Source organism: Phoca vitulina, unplaced genomic scaffold (assembly GCF_004348235.1).
Source record: "Phoca vitulina isolate PV1807 unplaced genomic scaffold, GSC_HSeal_1.0 scaffold4, whole genome shotgun sequence".
Classification (NCBI taxonomy): domain Eukaryota; kingdom Metazoa; phylum Chordata; class Mammalia; order Carnivora; family Phocidae; genus Phoca; species Phoca vitulina.
This window is the reverse complement of record NW_022589707.1, coordinates 29,250,968-29,271,695: the sequence shown is the minus strand read 5'-3', so window position 1 is coordinate 29,271,695 and position 20,728 is coordinate 29,250,968. Positions and strand designations below refer to the sequence as shown.

The following is a 20,728-nucleotide window of genomic DNA, read 5'->3' as shown; positions in this document are numbered from 1 at the left end:
ATACAGAGAATTCAAAAATTATGTTTAGAAAGCACAATTAAAAATATATGCCCTCCAGCCGAACTTGAAATTAATAATTAGTGAATATTTTATGGTCAAACTAAAATAATAAACATAGAGAAGAAATCAGTAATCATTTGTTCAAATACATAGTTTTAAAGATCAAGGTAAACCTCTGCTTAGTCTAAAAGATAAAGTCACCAATTTGCCTAATAAGATTCTAGAACTAAGTTAACATGACTTCTATTTATTATATTCTTCTTATATTTAAAATTTTAAAACAGTAATTTAAAAAAAACTAATAATTTAAAACACAACTAATGCCAATTCAAGTTGTCAAACTAAGTTCAATAACAGAAATCAATGAACCAAGTTATTTTGAAGATTGGTCCTAATATCAAGAAAATATCTTTTTTTTTTTTTGTAAAGATTTTATTTATTTATCTGAGAGAGAGAGAGTACAAGGAGCCCGATGTGGGCCTCGATCCCAGAACCCTGGGATCATGACCTGAGCCAAAGGCAGAGGCTTAACCGACTGAGCCACCCAGGTGCCCCTCAAGACAATATCATAATTATTGATTAAATTCACCTCCACAAACATTTTGTGTGACAACTAAAAGAAAAAAATATGAACTACTACTTCCTATGAAAAGGCAGTACCAACTAACTAGGAAAAAATTAATAGCACATTAATTCATTAATTCAAAAGACAAAGTTCCATGGAATCTAAAACAAAAACAAAAAAACAAGCTCGTCGATACAGAGAGCAGATTGGTGGTCGCTAGAAATATGGGGTGGGGTGTGGGAGAAATGGGTGAACGGGGTCAAAAGATACAAACTTCCAGTTATAAAATAAATAAGTCATGAGGATGTAAGAAAAAAAAGTTCCATTTTTAATAATTTTGTGATTAGTTTAAGATATTATTAGTTTGAGTGCAACTGTCTTTTAAGAACCAAGTACAATGGAGTTAAGGAGTTACTCATTTTTGCTCTTCTAAATAACCTCAAGAACAGGTCCAAACTCAAGTGAACCAATGGAATCCTCTATTTAAAAGTTGATACTATTCTTCCTTTTTGAATTAACCTCTCTCCTGCCATTTGTTATAAGCAAATTTCTTTCCTTCAAACAATAACTGAATTCACATATTCAAAAAGGTTTATCTGCTTCTTACCTGATCATCTTAAAATTCCTTCCTGTATGTATCTGCAATCCTTACAGTACTTTGTCACTTGTTTATGTATATTGTCTATTAAAACCATAAGATGGTAATTTTCCCATTAGAAAGTATAAATTGAAAGGCAAAGACTATTTTGATTTATAACTTGTATAAGCTATAGGAGTTAGTGATGGTGCCCCATTAATGGGGGAAAAATGTTTTACATTTTTGCCATACTGAAAAAATACACAAAACCCCAAAATTATAAAATAAATTCGGTGCTAGAGTAAAATTCAAACTATAGTTGACAACTGTCAATGGGTAATAGTGATGAAAAAGCAAAATGTGAATACTTCAAAATAGTGTTCTCAAAATACGAGTTACAAGAGGCTTAGAAAAAGAGTAGATTCAAAATCAATTTTCTGGAAACTTCACTGTTTTATGCTGATTTATATATTTTTTACTTTATGTTACTGTCAAAAGAAAAACTTGCAGCTGGAAATGCAGTTGTATCCATTAAGTTCTTTGATAACAGTACATACATCTAAATAAAAATGTGAAAAAACAAAATTCAAATGGCATTTTCTACTGAAATAGAAAAAAACCCAACAGTACATATATCTTGTAGGAAAAGCTATAAGCTTAAGGAGAAATTATTGGCAAAAACACCATTTAAATAGATGAGCTATTTTTATGGAGGAAAAAAAGATATATGGTGCTAAAGTACATGCATTTTTATATGCCAGGACCATCTGATGTTTATAAGTATGTTAGAAATAATATTATTTTCTCAATAACTCCTAATTTTCACTCCTAAATTTATACAAGTTCCACTTTAAAAATATAAAGCACAGAAGATAAGAAATTTTGTTAAGTGTAAATCTGAGGCTAATTTTAGATAAGAATAGCATGTCATTATTCTTAGTGGTTTACCCTTGTTGAGTCATGATATCAAAGATCAACACTGCACTGTTGTGGTTCTTACATGGTATACAATACAAAAGAAATCACATGATTCCATATTCACAAAACTCTAAAAAAGAAGACAAATTTATAGTGAGAAGGGATCGGTGGACATGGGAGTACAGAGTGAGAGAGGCGTGACTACAAAGGAACATGAGGAAATTTGGGAAACAAAAGAAATGTTCTGTATTTTTAGTGTAGTAATGCTTCATAGGTGTATACATCTATCAAAACCAATCCCTATCAAAATACCATCAACTTTTTTCAAAGAAATGGAACAAATAATCCTAAAATTTGTATGGAACCAGAAAAGACCCCAAATAGCCAGAGGAATGTTGAAAAAGAAAAGCAAAGCTGGGCATCACAATTCCGGACTTCAAGCTCTATTACAAAGCTGTAATCATCAAGACAGTATGGTACTGGCAAAAAAACAGACACATGGATCAATGGAACAGAATAGAGAGCCCAGAAATGGACCCTCAACTCTATGGTCAACTCATCTTCGACAAAGCAGGAAAGAATGTCCAATGGAAAAAAGACAGTCTCTTCAACAAATGGTGTTGGGAAAATTGGATAGCCACATGCAGAAGAATGAAACTGGACCATCACACCTTACACCACACACAAAATAGACTCAAAATGGTTGAAAGACCTCAATGTGAGACAGGAGTCCATCAAAATCCTAGAGGAGAACACAGGCAGCAACCTCTTCGACCTCAGCTGCAGCAACTTCTTCCTAGAAACATCGCCAAAGGCAAGGGAAGCAAGGGCAAAAATGAACTACTGGGACTTCATCAAGATAAAAAGCTTTTGCAAAGCAAAGGAAACAGTCAACAAAACCAAAAGACAACCGACAGAATGGGAGAAGATATTTGCAAATGACATATCAGATAAAGGGCTAGTATCCAAAATCTATAAAGAACTTCTTAAACTCAACACCCAAAGAACAAATAATCCAATCAAGAAATGGGCAGAAGACATGAACAGACATTTTTCCAAAGAAGACATCCAAATGGCCAACAGATATATGAAAAAGTGCTCAACATCGCTCGGCATCAGGGAAATCCAAATCAAAACCTCAATGAGATACCACCTCACACCAGTCAGAACGGCTAAAATTAACAAGTCAGGAAATGACAGATGTTGGCAAGGATACAGAGAAAGGGGAACCCTTCTACACTGTTGGTGAGAATGCAAGCTGGTGCAGCCACTCTGGAAAACAGTATGGAGGTTCCTCAAAAAGTTGAAAGTAGAGCTACCCTATTATCCAGCAATTGCACTACTGGGTGTTTACCCCAAAGATACAAATGTAGTGATCCGAAGGGGTATGTTCACCCCAATGTTTATAGCAGCAATGTCCACAACAGCCAAACTATGGAAAGAGCTAAGATGTCCATCAACAGATGAATGGATAAAGAAGATGTGATATATATGTACAATGGAATATTATGCAGCCATCAAAAAACCCCCAAAATCTTGCCATTTGCAATGACGTGGATGTAACTAGAGGGTACTGTGCTAAGCGAAATAAGTCAATCAGAGAAAGACATGTATCATATGACCTCACTGATATGAGGAATTCTTAATCTCAGGAAACAAACTGAGGGTTGCTGGAGTGGAGGGGGGTGGGAGGGATGGGGTGACTGGGTGAAAGACATTGGGGAGGGTATGTGCTATGGTGAGTGCTGTGAATTGTGTAAGACTGATGAATCACAGACCTGTACCTCTGAAACAAATAATACATTATATGTTTAAAAAAAAGAAAAAGAAGATAGTAGGAAGGGAAAAATAAGGGGGGGGGGGAATCGGAAGGGGAGACGAATCATGAGAGACTGTGGACTCTGAGAAACAAACTAAGGGTTCTAGAGGGGAGAGGGTGGGGGGATGGGTTAGCCTGGTGATGGGTATTAAAGAGGGCACGTATTGAATGGAGCACTGGGTGTTATACGCAAACAATGAATCATGGAACACTACATCAAAAACTAATGATGTATGGTGATTAATGTAACATAATAAATTTTTTTTAAAAAACCATTGAATTATACACTTTAAATAGGTTCACTTTACTGTACATAAATTGTACCTCAATAAATTTCATTTAAAAATATTAAGTGCCATAAGCAAAGTAAAAGTTACAAAATAAAAAAAATTGTATTTCATGAAATTTGAGGGTCATCATCTTCTCTAAAAAGAACAAAAACCGATCACAAACAAATCTTGAACTTGTAGAAATTCAGAACTAAAAATTTATTTAATTTTTACTTAGGTATATTATCAAATATGGGCAGTAAGATATATTACCTACAGATGACCAGATTACCAAATTCACATTTCAAGAACCTTTAAAGATCATTTCCTCTAATATGAGGTAAGCAGATAAACTCATGACCAAGTGGAAACAAGTTCAACAGCCATTCTATGGCATTAAAGTGTTCAGGACCAGAGTGTCTCACCAATACAGTTAAACCAGGCTTCTCAGAATTCCTGAGCACCTGATATAGTGGACACACCTAAAGGGGAAAAAACATCCAAGGTGTGTGGTGTAGAAGCAGCTCCTCAGATTCAAACACAAGAACACCTGAAAACCTGCATCTTATACCCAACATGCCATGACTAGTCATTTCTCTGATGAGGGAAAAAACCCAATATTGTAATGTACTAAGAAGGTCAGACCTTTCTTATAAAAACAGAAATATAAGAAGAAAGGGGGGGGGGCAAAAAAAACCTGTTACAGGGCGCCTGGGTGGCTCAGTCGATTAAGTGGATGCCTTCGGCTCAGGTCATGATCCCAGGGTCTTGGGATCGAGCCCCGCATCGGGCTCCCTGCTCAGCGGAGAGCCTGTTTCTCCCTCTCCCTCTGCCTGCCTTTCTGCCTACTTGTGCTCTCTCTCTGTCAAATAAATAAATAAAATCTTTTTAAAAGGGGCGCCTGGATGGCTCAGTCGTTAAGCGTCTGCCTTCGGCTCAGGTCATGATCCCAGGGTTCTGGGATCGAGCCCCACATCAGGCTCCCTGCTCCGCGGGAAGCCTGCTTCTCCCTCTCCCATTCCCCCTGCTTGTGTTCCCTCTCTCGCTGTGTCTCTCTCTGTCAAATAAATAAATAAAATCTTTAAAAAAAAAAAATCTTTTTAAAAAATGTTTAAAAGAAAAAAAAAGCCTGTTCAGCCATTCTAATACTGAAGAAGAGAGACTACAGAGCAGTCTCGGTAGAAATTCCAGGAACCAGCCAATCTTCAATGTTATAGCCCTTAAAAGCACCCAGGCAGTACAGCTAATGATATACCTCTATTATTTCTTAAACCATGTATTTAACAAATTTAATGTTTCCTATGTTGCAAATACTGTTTTAAATACTTCACAAATATTAACTCATTTAATTCTAATACACCCATTGAGGCAGATATTTTACTTTACAGATAAGGAAACTGAAGTACAGAGAGATTAAGTAAACTTCTCAAGGGTACACATCAGACCTAGTAGTCAACTGCCAAAGTCCACACTTCTAACCACCACACCATCTTGCCTCTCTTTACAAGTTTTTAATTTATGAACGTTCACAGATATGAACAAAGCTTTGCACCAGAACAAAGTACACTGACTCTACTTGCCACAAACAAATGGTCTTTTGTCAGTCAAATGCAGTTATTTAGTCTCTGCAACTGCATTAATTGTTAGATTTCTGGCAATGGTTTCAACTCTGGCTGCAAACTGGAATCACCCAGAAGTTTCATTTAATTGATCAGGAGTGGGAACAGGTTATTTATTTTAATGCTCCCCAGATGAAGCCACTGTGCAGTGATGGCTCAAAACCACAGGTCTATGGTAAGACAGTAAACTCAAATGCCTCTTGAAATATACAGATCAGTGAGACTTGGGGCATCCTGAAGAGTCAAATTTAATTAAAAAACAAAACACTGCATGGATGAAACTCTGTATCTACAAACACAATTTAGCCCACAGTCTACCTTGTGTTTGGAGCATTCTCTTTTTATAAACATTTATGATAAAAATAATTCAAAATGTAAAACTGAGTATTTCCTATACTTGAGATGGAAAGAATTAAGAACAGTCAGAATCAACGACATCAACATCTGTTATTCCCTTATGAAGCAACTTTACTGATATGTGTACAACCACAGAGATCACTTGCTTAGTGTAAACAAAGGACTTATGAACAACCTTCTGATAATTAATTTCTGTATAAGTGGGACTAGGAATTTCTATATTAAGTAGAGAAATTTCTTTATAAATGAGAAAAGGGGATATTCAGATGCCCCTCTAAAGGAATGGTGATTAGCCATCTATTCTAAAATAACCCTTGCAATGGGCATCAACATACCTATACTTAGAGCACAATAAATTAGTATAGTTTATATCAGTGGTTCTCAGATGTTTTCATTTTGCAACTAATACAAATTTCACTCCCAGAATTTAGGAGATTGATATTGGGGTTGTACAATTTTTATCTCTGAAGTTACAATATATAAGTAAATATACACTCATACACAAAATTATTACCATCTTCTAACACACAGACATACAATACAATATCCTTGTTAGTTCTCATTTTTCTGTTTGGACAAAATTTTTTTTTTTTTTTTTAAATCTTTGGTTAACACTGGTATGTAGGAACCAATGGGTAGGGAAAGAGGAGTAGCAGATAAGAAAGAAGAGAAATTCACAGTACACAGTAAATTAAGGCAAGTTGATTCAAGAAACATGTACCAAATGTTATGGACAAGGCACTTTACAGTATCTATATTCTCCACTATTTACTGTTTTACTTATAGAGAAACAGTATGATGTTTATATTGATAATTTCAACCATTTTTAAAAGAGTAAAATTAATCTAACTATTCAATATAAGAAGCCATGACCATAAATTCTTTACAAAAAAATTGTACCCAAAATTTACAATTTATAAATACAAATGAATATAAAAAATTAAACTCTACCACCTGGAAATATCTATATTAACTTCTTTCTTTTTGTGTGTGTCTTAAATTTATAAGGCATGATGCTACATACTAGGGATATAAAAACAAAAGGCAGAGTCCTACTCCAGGAACTAAATTTAGTGGGAAACACAGGTAAACGAACTGGTAAGGGATAAATACAATAAAGGCAAGCACAACTGTGGTATGGAAACATAAGACAGAAAGAGGGGCACTAATGTAAAATTGGACACTACTGGTGTCTTCCAAGGATCTGTACTCAATTATACATTATCATCACTCCGTGGGGCAGTTCATCTGGCCTCAAACTTCCACAGACAGGGCTTCCAATCCTACACTTCCAAAGGATATATTCCAAACTAAACAATTACACCATCCCTATGACAAATCAACCTGTTTACTCTGTTCTCCCTGGTCCCATCCCAACACACACACATTTCCAAAATGGATGAAAATGGGTACTTACATCTTCCCAGACAACAAAGCTGGACATCATCTCTGACTCTTCCCCTTTACTTTTACTGAAACTACTCACTCTGACCTTCAAAAAGTCTTTGGTATATCTTTCTCTATTTTCATGATCACTGTTGTTATTGATGCTATCATTAACTCTAAGTGAGATTAGAATAAGTCTCCTAGGTGATCTCTTTTCTTCTAGGTTCCTTCCTATTCTATAGTACTTTTTAGCTCAGTGTCCCTTAACTCCTCTGTCCAGTATATAACCTATGGAGTTTTTACATACATATGCCTACGTTCCACAAAGTTCCACAGATGATACTGATGTGGAACCAAGGCTAAGATCCACTGCATTTATTGTTTTTTCCCCCTACAAAACAATCAAAAGGATCTACATCAATCAAAAGGATCTACTTAATTTTTATTGTACCTTTTGAAATGTAAAAAAAAACCAAACCCTACAAAGATGACTAAAAATAACAAAATCAAATAGCTAATATACCATGTGCCTCTCACTGAAATGACTGTTTATCAGTCAATGTTCTCTTTTAGTGTTACTATTTTTTTTTTTTTTAAAGATTTTATTTATTTATTTGAGAGAGAGAGAATGAGAGACAGAGAGCACGAGAGGGAAGAGGGCAGAGGGAGAAGCAGACCCCCTGCTGAGCAGGGAGCCCGATGTGGGACTCCATCCCGGGACTCCAGGATCATGACCTGAGCCGAAGGCAGTCGCTTAACCAACTGAGCCACCCAGGCGCCCTAGTGTTACTAATTATTAAACCTTTCATTTTTTTCTCCCTGCTAGAACGGCAGTTCCAACTCTCCTTGCGCAAAGTTAACAAAGCCCTTCTGTGGACAGTCTTCACCTTACTTATTCTGCTGACTAAATAAAGATGCTATCACAAAGCAACACTTTCTGATTCTATATCAGAATGAGCGTGACTAAAAAAAAAAAAGTAAAGAAAACAGAATAAAACCTCACTTTAAAAAATGTAAAAAAAAGAAAACCTGTTCTAAGTTTCTTGGGGTCATGGAGTTGGTTAGTACTTTGAAGTAGTGTTGAAGGCCATAGAAGGAAAAAAAAAGTTAGGAAATTTCAATTAAAAAGTCTGTTATCCTAATTTTAAAAACAATTTCAAAACTTTGTTTCAGGAAAAACACGAACATTACATTCATTCTTTCATTTTTAGACCTTCTGGTGTTAGTTTAAAATTATTTCTAATTCAACATTTTCCCTCCCTGCCAATTCTCTTGTTTGAGGTGTTTGCAAAAGAATAACAATCACAAACGTATTTTTCAGCCTATCCAAAACTGTTATTCTAGCTCACCCTTTGTCTCAAACTATGAAGAATTTGAATAATCAATAAGAATTAAACATCTCAACTAGACTATTTAGTAGTTGCTTCTTAATATGCTGCTCACAACTCTTTATCTTTGAAACATAATTAGTCTACAGAACCAACACAGCCTGTGTTCTCCTTTTGTGCTTCAGTATCAGTCATCTGTCTTAACTGCTTTTATAATATCATCATTGCTATTACTAACATTGATTTTAATATAGGATACTACAATAAAGATCACCCATAATCCCATGACCTTGAGAATATCACTGTTAACAGGTTATTATGCATTTTTACTTTTCTCTGATTGATTTATAAGCTGCATGGGTTTATGTGATGAACTGTTTTAATTTGTTTTGGCATAGAGAATAAATTCAGTGAATAAATTGATGAAATTTACTAAAGACATCCACAGATGGGTTAAAAAATCAAAACTAAATGGAATGGAAATCACACTTTTATTTCTAACAACTGTAGCCTTTACATTTTCTCAGAATTTTTACATCATTGAAAACTTTAAGTCTGGGAAAAGAGATGCCAAGCATAATAATAATCATTATAAGAACAGGATTATGTGACTAGGATTATGGAAAAAAACATACAAAGACACTTAAAATACACATGGCTCTACTTCAGTTTTCAATTAGATATGTACTCATCAGGCAGATCGGATTAAACAATGAAGTCCCTGTTTGGAAAGCAAAACTAGCTGTTTCTCATTAAAAAGCTGTCTACAACTCATGATACATTTAAAATGTTTCTGGCCTCCCATCCAAGTACTAACCAGGATGGGAGGCCAGAAACATTTTAAATGTATCATGAGTTGTAGACAGCTTTTTGTGGTGTTATTTTTAAAATTCTGAATAGCAAAGACAGAAAACACCTGTATCTGCAAGCATATTTCCATTTATATAAACTCAATCTAAAAGACTGTCCCTTAGCTATAAATGGCTGACACTACAAACACCTCTTCTCACCACTGCTAGACATTTCTCTGCCATTTCCTCTTGGTAACTACTTAAGATAAATCAGCACTGCCTACAACACTGACCATTATCTCCAATTCTCACTTTATACAAATTGGCAAAGGATCTTTAAGTGGTGACAGAGAACAGGTAGTAAATAGAGTAGAGAGGGAAAAAAGTGGTAAAAGAAGGAGTGCACTAAATCCACCTGCTCGTCTTTACCATTCTATCCACTACCCCTCCCAACCCCAAACCTGCTCATCCCCATCAACAAGCATCAGTTGGACAAATGGACTGGGAAGGATGGAGAGAAATCTTTTTCTACCACAGCAGGAAAATCTTATTTTCATTGTTATTCCTGCTTCATTTTCAATTTCAGTACCAGATATAAGGGAAGGGAAAACTACATTATCTAACTCTATACTCATTATCCAGTGCTCACTCCTGTCCTTATTATCCAGTGAACATTCTTCATTCTACCCTAATTTATTTCCTTTCCTGCCATTTCTCACACAAAAACCCGTACCTCATATAGTCCCAACTCAACTAATCATACCTATCCCATGGACTACCCCATTCTCATCAATTTACATCTTTACACCCAACACAAACTTCTGCTTCCCATTTTCCCTCCTATTCCACCAACATGTGGAGTCACCATTAGGTGTGCAATTGGGAAGAAAAACCATTATGCCCATAAAATATGTACAGTGCTAATGATGAACTATCCAAACTTTAAGCAAGTTGTTTCAGCATTTTGGGGATTTGGCACACTCACGTGTAAAAGGAACGAACTAGTTTAAATCCCCATTTCAAAAACTGGCTGACAAATTTCCAGGCCCCAGTGACAAGGATTCTAAAACTATATACCTAAGGTAGAGACAGGAATTTTCTAAATGGCACCCAGATGAGTCTACTGATCAGTCATATTTGGGAATCAATGATAAATGCTAAGGCTCCTTCTAGTCTAACATTCCAATATTCTAAGCTGGAATTTTCACTGCATTTTCTGATAGGAATACTGTTATAAAAGGTGTGTAGTTTATATCATTGATGGTCTTACAGGTACTGTTTAAATAGGCCTGTATAACCTGACCTAGCACCTAAGCTCCATTTACATCATTATTTTATGACCGCAGGTGACTTGCAAATGAACTTCTATGTTTGCAGACTGTGGACCACCAGTATTATAATACTAAAACCTCAGAGGAAAACACTAAAAATTATTTTCTTCGGATTATGTGCATAATTAGACTTTTCCACAGATGGCCTTTTCACCTTTTCACAGATTTCTGCCCAATCACAATTAAGATTTGACCTACAAGTCAGAAATAAAAGTAGGAAGGGCATGCTCTTTAGGATCTTTTACTTTGCTAGTTCACTGATGGGGCTTTGTGTATCACTGAAATAAAGCCTAGAGAAATCTAGATCATTGATGGAATTCAGGGCATTAAAATGCCTAATGAACAGTCTCACTCAAATGTTTACAGACTGCCAGGACTTTACCTGCCCAGAAGCACACTAGATCATTCATTTATGAACCACATGTATCTATTCTAGCTCTAGTAACTTCCAACTACCAATTCTCATTATAAACAAAGGTTCCCTTGGTTAATATTCAAGTTGAAAGACATGTTTCAACATGTGAGAACTAATCAAGTAAAAACAGCACTTGAAGACATGATGACACATTAGTAGTGTGTTGATTTAAGTGGAACCTCTTCATTTATGAATAAATTAATAATATTATTATAAAAAGGTAAAAATGGAAACCATTATATGCTAGTCAGCTTTTTCTTTAAAAAGATGTACTTGCTTAGAGTTTTACAAAATAGCATGATAAATTAAAGGAAATTGTGTCCATTTATTTCTTCATTTCTCCAGTGGATTTCTCCAATCTACAGTGAATGCCATTATGTAAGTGCATTCTCTGAATATCAAGAATGATGCAATGGTTGCCATAACAACTACTCATTTTATTGAATAAATTGTGGGTTGGGGGTTAAAGCGTTCTTTTAAAAAACAAATGTCAACATCTTAACTATGCCTGATAAGTCTCTTTCTATTGCTACCTATTAAACAGTAACTATAGGCCATCTTTGAGGATGACTATTTAAACAGCTATTTAAAAAGCTAGGCTTGAGTTGCCAAAGGAGAACTTTGAATTTAAAGTTTGAAAAATGAAACACATCAACTACATTCAAAGGAACAAAAGATACTTCTTTTTAATTTTCTACAGTAACTGAAAAGTGTTTGTAAATCAAAAGTAACATGATATTACATGTCACTGTAACAAATTTTGCTTCTAATCCTAAATTTAACTCACTATAAGACTAACACTAGAAGACTGCCGACTTTTCAGTTTGCAATTAAGCTAAAGTGAGAACAAGTAGAAGGTTATCCCTCATTTTGATACTCAAGAAATTTCTCCTGAGTGTGTGAAAAAACTGGGAATTTTCAATGTCAAGTGACCTATAAAATAGCTCTGTAAAGAAGCCTATATTTAAAAACACCAAGGATAACTGTAGACCCCAACTATAAACGCTCCTCAGGCGAAGCAAAAGCTACTAAAGGCTTCTTCCTTTGCTTAAGATCTTCCATAGGACAGGTTCCCAGCGATGGCCAGCTTCACTGGCATCTGTGTCCTTAGGAGGCTTGGTGGTTACACAGACTATTCAAAGCTAAACAGTATTTTGAGAACCTGCCCCAGATCTTTTCCTTCCCCACCGAAATAAACAGTAAGATCAAGGTTTTGAAGAATGGCGGGTGGGGGGTATGGATGGCGCCCCTCCCCCCTTTAACAAGGTGAAGTCCAGTCAGCTAGAAGGCCTGCTGACTTCGCAGCCCTGGAAACCAATGCGAGGAAGCTCCAGCACTGCCTGGCTAAACCCACAGGCAAGGGGTCTGTCGGGGCAGCAAATCAAACAGCCTGGTCAAGCGCAAGGGAGAGAGTGGCAACTCAGGCTTCTTTCAATCTGTCTTTCACAAATGGCTTTTACCTGCCTTCGTGTTTTACCTTCACGTCTCTCGCGACAAGCGACCGCCGCCTCTTCTGGGAGGTGCGTTTGTTTGTGTGTGTAGTGACAACAATCTCAGCACCCCGACTGGGGACAGGGGATTGGAAGGGGTGGGGACTCAGTTCCTCCACAGCCCTGGAACTCTCCTGAAGGGCCCTCGAAGAAAAGGGGGCGGGAGAGCGCGCCTGACGCCGACTGAGGACTCGACCAAGAAGGGGGCGTCCGGGCCTGGGAAAGCGGCACTGGCAGGGGCTGACGTGCAGCTCCTTCAGGTTGTAATGGTGGCCCCTTGGGGGAGGGGAGAGGTGACAAGGGGCTGGGGGCGATGAGGCCTCCCCTCCCCCCTCGCTCAAGCTCGCTGTTTACCTTCCCGGTACTTCTTGCGGAGCCGCCGGTGGACGCTCTTCACCACCCCGGAGAGCTTCTCCTGCTCCAGCTTCCGCTCCTGCTCCCGAGGCGGCGGAGTGCTCGGGGGCCCAGCCCCGTGCCTGCGAGCACTGCTTCGGCCGCCGGCCTCCGGCTCCATATCGCTGCCGCCGCTGCCGCCGCCGCTGCCGCCGCCGCCCCTCGGGCCCCCGCAGACGCCTGCCTGACGGAGGAGGTGGGGAAGGAGGAGGCAGCAGCGGAGGCAGCAGCCGGGGGAGGCAGAGGAGCCGAAGCGTCGGCCTCGGAGGTGGCCCCTTACCCAAACGCTCAAGCTGATTGGTGGACTGTGGAGGGCTGGGCGGAAACGGAAAAGGCTAAGGGCCAATGGACGGAGAGCGCCGGCGGCGCACCCGGTTGTTTGGGACCGCGAGCAGCTGGAGGAGGCGGGGCTTGCGGGCTAAGGGGAGCTGAGGCATTGGGAGCGCTGGGCCCAAAAGCTCCTTTCTGTTCCCCGTCCCTCGCCAGATTCTGTGCGCCGGCGCTGTGAACCGCGCGCTTGCGCGTCTGAGTTTGCTTCGTTGGGGCTCGGTTCTACTGCCCATCCTGTTCACGTCTTCCAGCCATTCCATCCCCTGAGTCCTCTACCTGAACCCCTGCTGTGCTTTGTCACTTATAGGTTCTCTTTAGCTGCATAGCGCGGGGAAGCGCTTTTGAGATGAATCGACGCACAGGAATTTTACATTTCAAGGGACCCAAGCAGAGATGCTTTCATTGGCGCGAGGAGAGGTCTGACTACCAAGTGGTGACTTAATTCACGGGCCGGCAGTGGTTATGCCTTCAGTGCCAGAGCTGGGCGAAGGACATAGGAAATGGGAAACGGAGAAGGCCAAGAAAAGCAGTAGAAGATGATAGTGGAGAGAAAAGGAAAAATGGAGAACCCTCAACACATGCCCTCAAGAACTTTTGTGGTGGCCCGGGTGTCACAGGGAGCGTGCCCTGATTAAATTTGCGTCAGAACTGAGTGCTTTTAAAAATTGGCTTGAGTGTCCACCTGTCCTTTAATTTGGTGGGTTAGTCTATGTGAAGTGTACCTAAGTGGGTTTGGCAACCTGTACCATCACCTGCACCCCTCGTCGCCCTTCTCTCTGGAAATTCCCGGGGAGTGTGGTTGTTGATATCCGTCCCTGCTCCCCAGAGAGATGTAGACTGTATTAGTTCTTGAAGTGGTGTTGAGGCTGCTCAACAAAAGGCTGAGAGCTCTTAAAGGATTGTGTTAGGTTGTAGAGTACCCCCGAACTGCAGTTGTTGGTTACATGATGTTGTTTGTAAAGTGTTGCAAAAACTTTTTAACCAATGATTTTACGAATATAAATAAAGCTTGCGTTATGTAACTTTTATATGCCACCTTCTCAATAATGAAGACTCTAAAGAGCAAAGCACCGTACACACTCTCTAGAACATAGGAAGAACAGGAGGGGGGAAATGAAGGGAGAAGACTGGTGGAATATAAAGATGGAAGATGTATTCCTACCTGCACAGTGTAGAGGCAGATCAAATACAGATAAACTTCAAAAGAACTAATTATAATGAAGTTACACACACATGTGTAATAAATTGAGGCTATGGTGGTCTTATTTGGGAGCTTTTCATTAGAGAAGAAAGAGAAGCTTTAATGACACAGTTGTTCAGGCTCTTTCCATATATATTTTAATATGTATGGGAGGTGAAAAGAGGTGCAAATATTTGGAAGTTACAACCATTGTAAAGAGGGCATTAAATTTCATTTGTACTGAATTGTACTAAAAAAACAAACTCTCCCTGCTACTACTTGCAAATGAATTTTAAAGTCCTTTTTATTTCTTTTTAAAGATTTTATTTATTTGAGAGACAGAGTGATCGAGAAAGAGAGAGAGAGAACGCACACGAACAGAGGGAGAGGGAGAAGCAGGCTCCCCGTTGAGCAGGACCCTGGGATCATGACCTGAGCCAAAGGCAGATGCTTAACCGAAAGTCCTTTTTAAAAGTAAAGATGTTTACTGAAGGAAATTTGGAAAATACAGATGGGAGTAAAATAAAATTGCTGTGGGGCGCCTGAGTGGCTCAGTCGTTAAGCGTCTGCCTTCGGCTCAGGTCATGATCCCGGCATCCTGGGATCGAGCCCCGCATCGGGCTCCCTGCTCTGTGGGAAACCTGCTTCTCCCTCCCTCTCCCACTCCCCCTGCTTGTGTTCCCTTTCTCGCTGTGTCTGTCAAATAAATAAATAAAAATCTTTAAAAAATAAAAATAAAAAAAAATTGCTGAGAGAGAAGATCTTAAGTGTTCTCATCACAAAGAAGAAATGGTAAATATATGATGGGATGGAGGTGGTAGCTAATTTGATAGTGGTAATCATTTTGCATTTTATAAAATATCAAGTCAAGATGTTGTACACCTTATACTCACAATGTTAGGTGTCAATTATATCTCAGGAAAGCTGAGGGGAAAAGTAAAAGTCACCTGGAAACCCACCACTTGGAGATAACAACTGTTAACATTTTTTTTCTTTGCATATATATCTTTATTTCAAATGGTATATTTTTGATGGACATAAGGTAATCTGTTATATGAATAGCCTTTCACTTTAGTAACCAATTCCCAACTATAGTATATTTATGGTGTTTCCAGTTTTTTGGTGTTCCAAATAATGCTGTGATGAACACCCTTGTACACAAATGTTTATCTATTTAATTACACATTTTACTAGGCTAAATTTCTAAAAGTCAAATTTTTTAATCAAAGGGTCAAAATTTTAACTAAAACATGAGTCATATTTTTAACTAAAACATGTTAAAGTTTTTAATATATATTGTCAAATGCCTTGTCTGAAAGGGTGGCAGTTTATGTCACCTGAAGCAGTATATATGAATGTCTATTTCACTGCACCCTTATCAAATATAAGTATTACAATTGACAAAACCATTAATGAGATTTTTTAAAGGTCTTTGTTTTTAAGAAACATGTGGGACTTTTCTGCTGTTTTTTAACTAGCTATTCTAGTTGGTATAATATTAACATTGAATATTAATATAAGACCAAATAAAAAGAACTTATTCAAGACTCTCTAGTTGTCATTTTTTCAAGCAAATTAAAGAGCTTCATTTTTTAAATGTGTTTTTGGTTTCATACTTCCTTGAGAAGGGAATTGGAAAGCTGGATTTTATTCTGAATTTGCATGAATTCAAATAGGGTAAAGGCCAATATAACCAATACTGACTTTTCTTAGGAGGATTATGGCAACTGGCCGTAGACCACAGTTTAAAAGGAAGTTTATAACCTTCCTCTTGTGTGATTAGAAATATTGGAAAAAGCTTTCTATCTGTTAAGGTAGCAGAAGAATAGTAATAGGATTTTCCATTTAGTAAAATATTTGTCCCAGTTGCTGCTAAGAGGGGTTCTCTGCAGGAAGTATGTTCAGTGCCATAGTCAACAAGCATATCCTATGTGCAGGAAAATATCAACACCTTTGCCTCCCATGTGATGACAGGATTTCATTTACTGTAAATATCTTATTTTTAAAAAATTCTCCCATTATTTTATTTTATTTTTTTAAGATTTTATTTATTTATTTAAGAGAGGGAGAGATAGAGAGTGAAAGCAGCGGGTAGCAGCAGAGAGAGAGAGGGAGAAGCAGGCTCCCCCTGAGCAGGGAGCCCGATGCGGGGCTCGATCCCAGAATTCTAGGATCATGATCTGAGCGAAAGGCAGATGTTTTACCGACTGAGCCACCTAGGCACCCTCTCATTATTATTTTAAACGGCTGGTGGAAAAGGGGATGTTGGAATAAAACAGTATTCACTGAGCAGGATAAACCAGTCTGGGAGGAGGAGGCATTTTTTCTAATGACTGCACTAAACCCCAGATAACTAAATTTCTCATCCTCATTCTTTGCCTTACCTGACCAACTCTTGCACTCTTCCCCATGCACATTTGGTGTGTCATAGTAAGTTTCTCTGTCAAAGAACTACTCAGTATAGGAAAAATGTCCTTGGCAAGAAAAACACCTGTCTTCTTTGTTTGCAGTTATATTCTTTATAAGGGAAACAAATTCCCATAGACAATAAGGATCAACATGTAAAAATAAGGTGCATTCTATTCTCAGTGAGAGTTCAGAAAATATTAGTGATGAAAAGTAAAATTTTAAAATCCATATCAAAATCTGGGTGATGGCACTGAGTTAGTGAATAGAAAGATTCTGGGTACACTTTGCATAAGTGTACTTTCCATTATTTATTGAGTATTCCTGTAGGTGGGATAAGACTACACGGTAGGAATTGGAGTTCTTTCGATGGTCTAAAGCATTAATCATTTATTTTTATTCTCCACTATGTTTTCATTTATTCCTCTTTGACCCTTTTTATTATCAAAGTCTTAAAAACAATTAGGTTTTATTTTTCCAGTCCTCATTTTAACTGAATTTCTGAAAATTATATTTCTAAATAGCCATGAGCCAAAGATTTGGCCAGCTTGGAATATATCTCTATCTTCCATAATAAAAAGGGACATCAAGTCTTTTTATACTATTGAGGTACACCATTGTACATTTTATAAATGTAAGTTTAATATTAATACCTCTATTAATTAAAATAATAGTGGAGAACTAGCAAGAAAAGACATATTTTCAGTGATATGTTTCATTCAGTATGGTGGATTACAACTTTAAAATTCCTTCTATTTATTGAAAATAGAATTATTTTCTTAAAGAATTTATCTATAACTACTATCCAGTGTCTCCCCTGCAGTTCTTAACATATCTGCCAACATAAAAATCTTTAAAATAGCACAGTTTACCTCTCTTTCCAGAATATGCAGAATCGTGTTAAGACCAGTATTAACTAGAGCAAGTGAAAACCATTAATTAGTGCCTAACTCCAAATGCAATGATAAAATTTACAATATTTTTTTAATATATTAATTAATGAAATTCATTTAATTTTCACAACAGGACTAACATAGGAAGATATCTACATAGAAAATGTGAAGTATTCTTCCAGGTGATAGATGATGTTCTTATAATGGAGCATAGGACTAAGAGATTTTCTGCATCCTGATTTCAGCTTTTCATTAACCACCAGGGCATTAATCACTTGATTTCTCTAAGCTTTATTTTTCCTTCTTTATATGTTAAATGAAGAGGTTAGATTTGACTTGTGTTTTTCAATATTCTTTTTTACCATGACACACAGTAAGAAATACATTTTTTTAAGTAATACATTTTACTTGTTTATCCTGAAAGACATACAAATGGGCAACAGATACATGAGAAGGTGCTCAACATCATTAATCATCAGAAAAATTAAAATCAAAACCATAATATTATTAAAGGATATTAGGTGGCCCCCAATCTCCAGAAAGACCAAAGTGGCAGACTTGGAGACTACCCAGCTTGGATCAACACCTAAGTCAGACCCAGCGCCCTCTATCCGGTCAAACCCCACTGGCTCTGTTTCTTGGCATACAGGGCAAATGTTGGACATTGAATGATGGAACTTCAGTCACTGTAATACTAAAATACCCACACCTCCACGGTCTCCCTTAACAGACCAAAAGATTCCCTGCAGCTTCTGCTTCTTGTTTTGCACTTTTCTGAATAGACAGTTCACTCCAGAGAATATGGTTAGCAGAGTCTAAGTCTCTTATCTGGGCCTGCATTCATGCCAGAGGAAATCTCCCGGATGTAAAAATGGTGTTCAAAAGGAGCTGAGTAACCTCTATATGGCAAGGTACATCTCACAAAGTGTTCTGAAAATTAAAGTGAGTCACAGAATTATAGCGGTTTGGAGGGTGAAAGGGATCTTTTAAATTGGTCATGTTTTCCAAATTTTAGGCCAATACTCAATAGTGGACCATAAAATCAATGTAGTGTGCTCCCCAGTTTTAAAAACTAAAATAGAATTGAAAATACCACCATGTATTATTGCACTTAATGAAAGTAAGTATTGTCTGGTGGAACTTTTGTCCTAATTACATATAAGTGTCTATATTTATATATGTATAGTATATGTTTAAGTGTCCTGAGCCCCAATGTAAAATGTAAAGATAAACAAGTAGATCAATGGAACAGGAGAGACGTTCAGGAATAGACCCACACTTGTATAGACAACCGATTTTTTTCACAAAGTTGCAAAGACATTTAGCGGAGAAAGGACAGTCTTTTCAATAAATGATGCTGAAACAATTGGACATTTATATGCAAAAAAAAAAGAACTTCAGCCCAAGTCTCATGCCATATATGAAAATTAACTCAAAATGGAACACGGACCTAAATATAAAACCTAAAACTGTAAAAGTTCTGGAAGAAAACCTTTTTGACCTTGGGTTAGGCACATATCTTTTAGAGATGACATAAAGTACAACCCACAAGAGAGAAAATTAATAACTTGGACTTCACAAAAACTAAAATTGGCTCCTCTTCAAAAGACACTGCTAAGGGAATCAAAAGACAAGCCACTGAGTGGGAGAAAACATTCGAAATCATATGTCTCATAAAGGGCTTATATCCAGAATGTGCAAAGAACTCTCAAAACTGCATAATAAGAAAACAAATAACTTCCTTCCTTCACAAAGGGGAAGAAGATATGAAACACTTCCCTAAAGATGATGTACAGATAGCAAAAAGCACATGAAAAAGTTTTTAGTCATTAGGAAATTAGTTATTAGGAAAAAAATTAAAAGCACATGAGATACCCACCTATTTGACTGTCTAAATTAAAAAGACTGACCATACAAAGTACTGGCTGGAACACAGAGGTAGGGGAACTCTCATACAGTTGAGGTGCAAATGTTAAATGGTACAACCATTTTGGAAAACAGTTTGGCAGTCTCTCAAAAAGTTAAACATACACCTACCATATGATTCAGTCATCACACTCCTAAGTATTTACACAAGAGTAATGAAACTATATATATATACATTTTATATATGTGTGTGTGTGTGTGTGTGTGTGTGTGTGTGTATATAAACGTTTACAGTAGCTATATCTGTAACAGCCCCAAACTGAAAACAACCCAAATGTCTATCAACAGATGGGAATGATAAACTGTGGCATAGCTATACAATAGAATAGTAGTCAGCAATAATAAGAAATAAACTGTTGATTCATATGACAACATGAATTAATCTCAAATAATTAATGCTGAATGTCAGAAGTCAGACAAAAAACAATAATATACTGTATGGTACTTACCTATATAAAACTTTAGAAAATGCAAATTAGTCTATAGTGGCAAAATGTACATAAGTAGGTTATGGAGGTGGGGTAAGAAGAAGTGGGTAGGAGGGATTAAAAAGGGGCATGAGGAAACTTTTGAGTATAACGGATATGTTTTTATCTTGGTTTTGGTAATGGTTTTTTGAGTCTAAATTTATCAAATGGTACACTTTATATGTATACATTTTATTATATATTTATTATACCTCAATAAAGCTGTTAAAAATAATAAATTTAGCATCTATTATATGCCAGACCTTCT

At 37.3% G+C, this 20,728-nt stretch overlaps 1 protein-coding gene across 1 annotated transcript in view; it reads right to left on the bottom strand.

Moving 5' to 3' along the window:
* BMT2 (base methyltransferase of 25S rRNA 2 homolog) overlaps positions 1-13,534 on the bottom strand; it is a 94,087-nt gene extending 80,553 nt beyond the window's left edge. The window contains exon 1 of the mRNA XM_032401739.1: positions 13,220-13,534. Coding sequence (XP_032257630.1) covers positions 13,220-13,379 — 160 coding nt within the window. The 5' untranslated portion in view covers positions 13,380-13,534. The remainder of the gene's footprint in view (positions 1-13,219) is intronic.
* Positions 13,535-20,728: the final 7,194 nt, after the last annotated feature.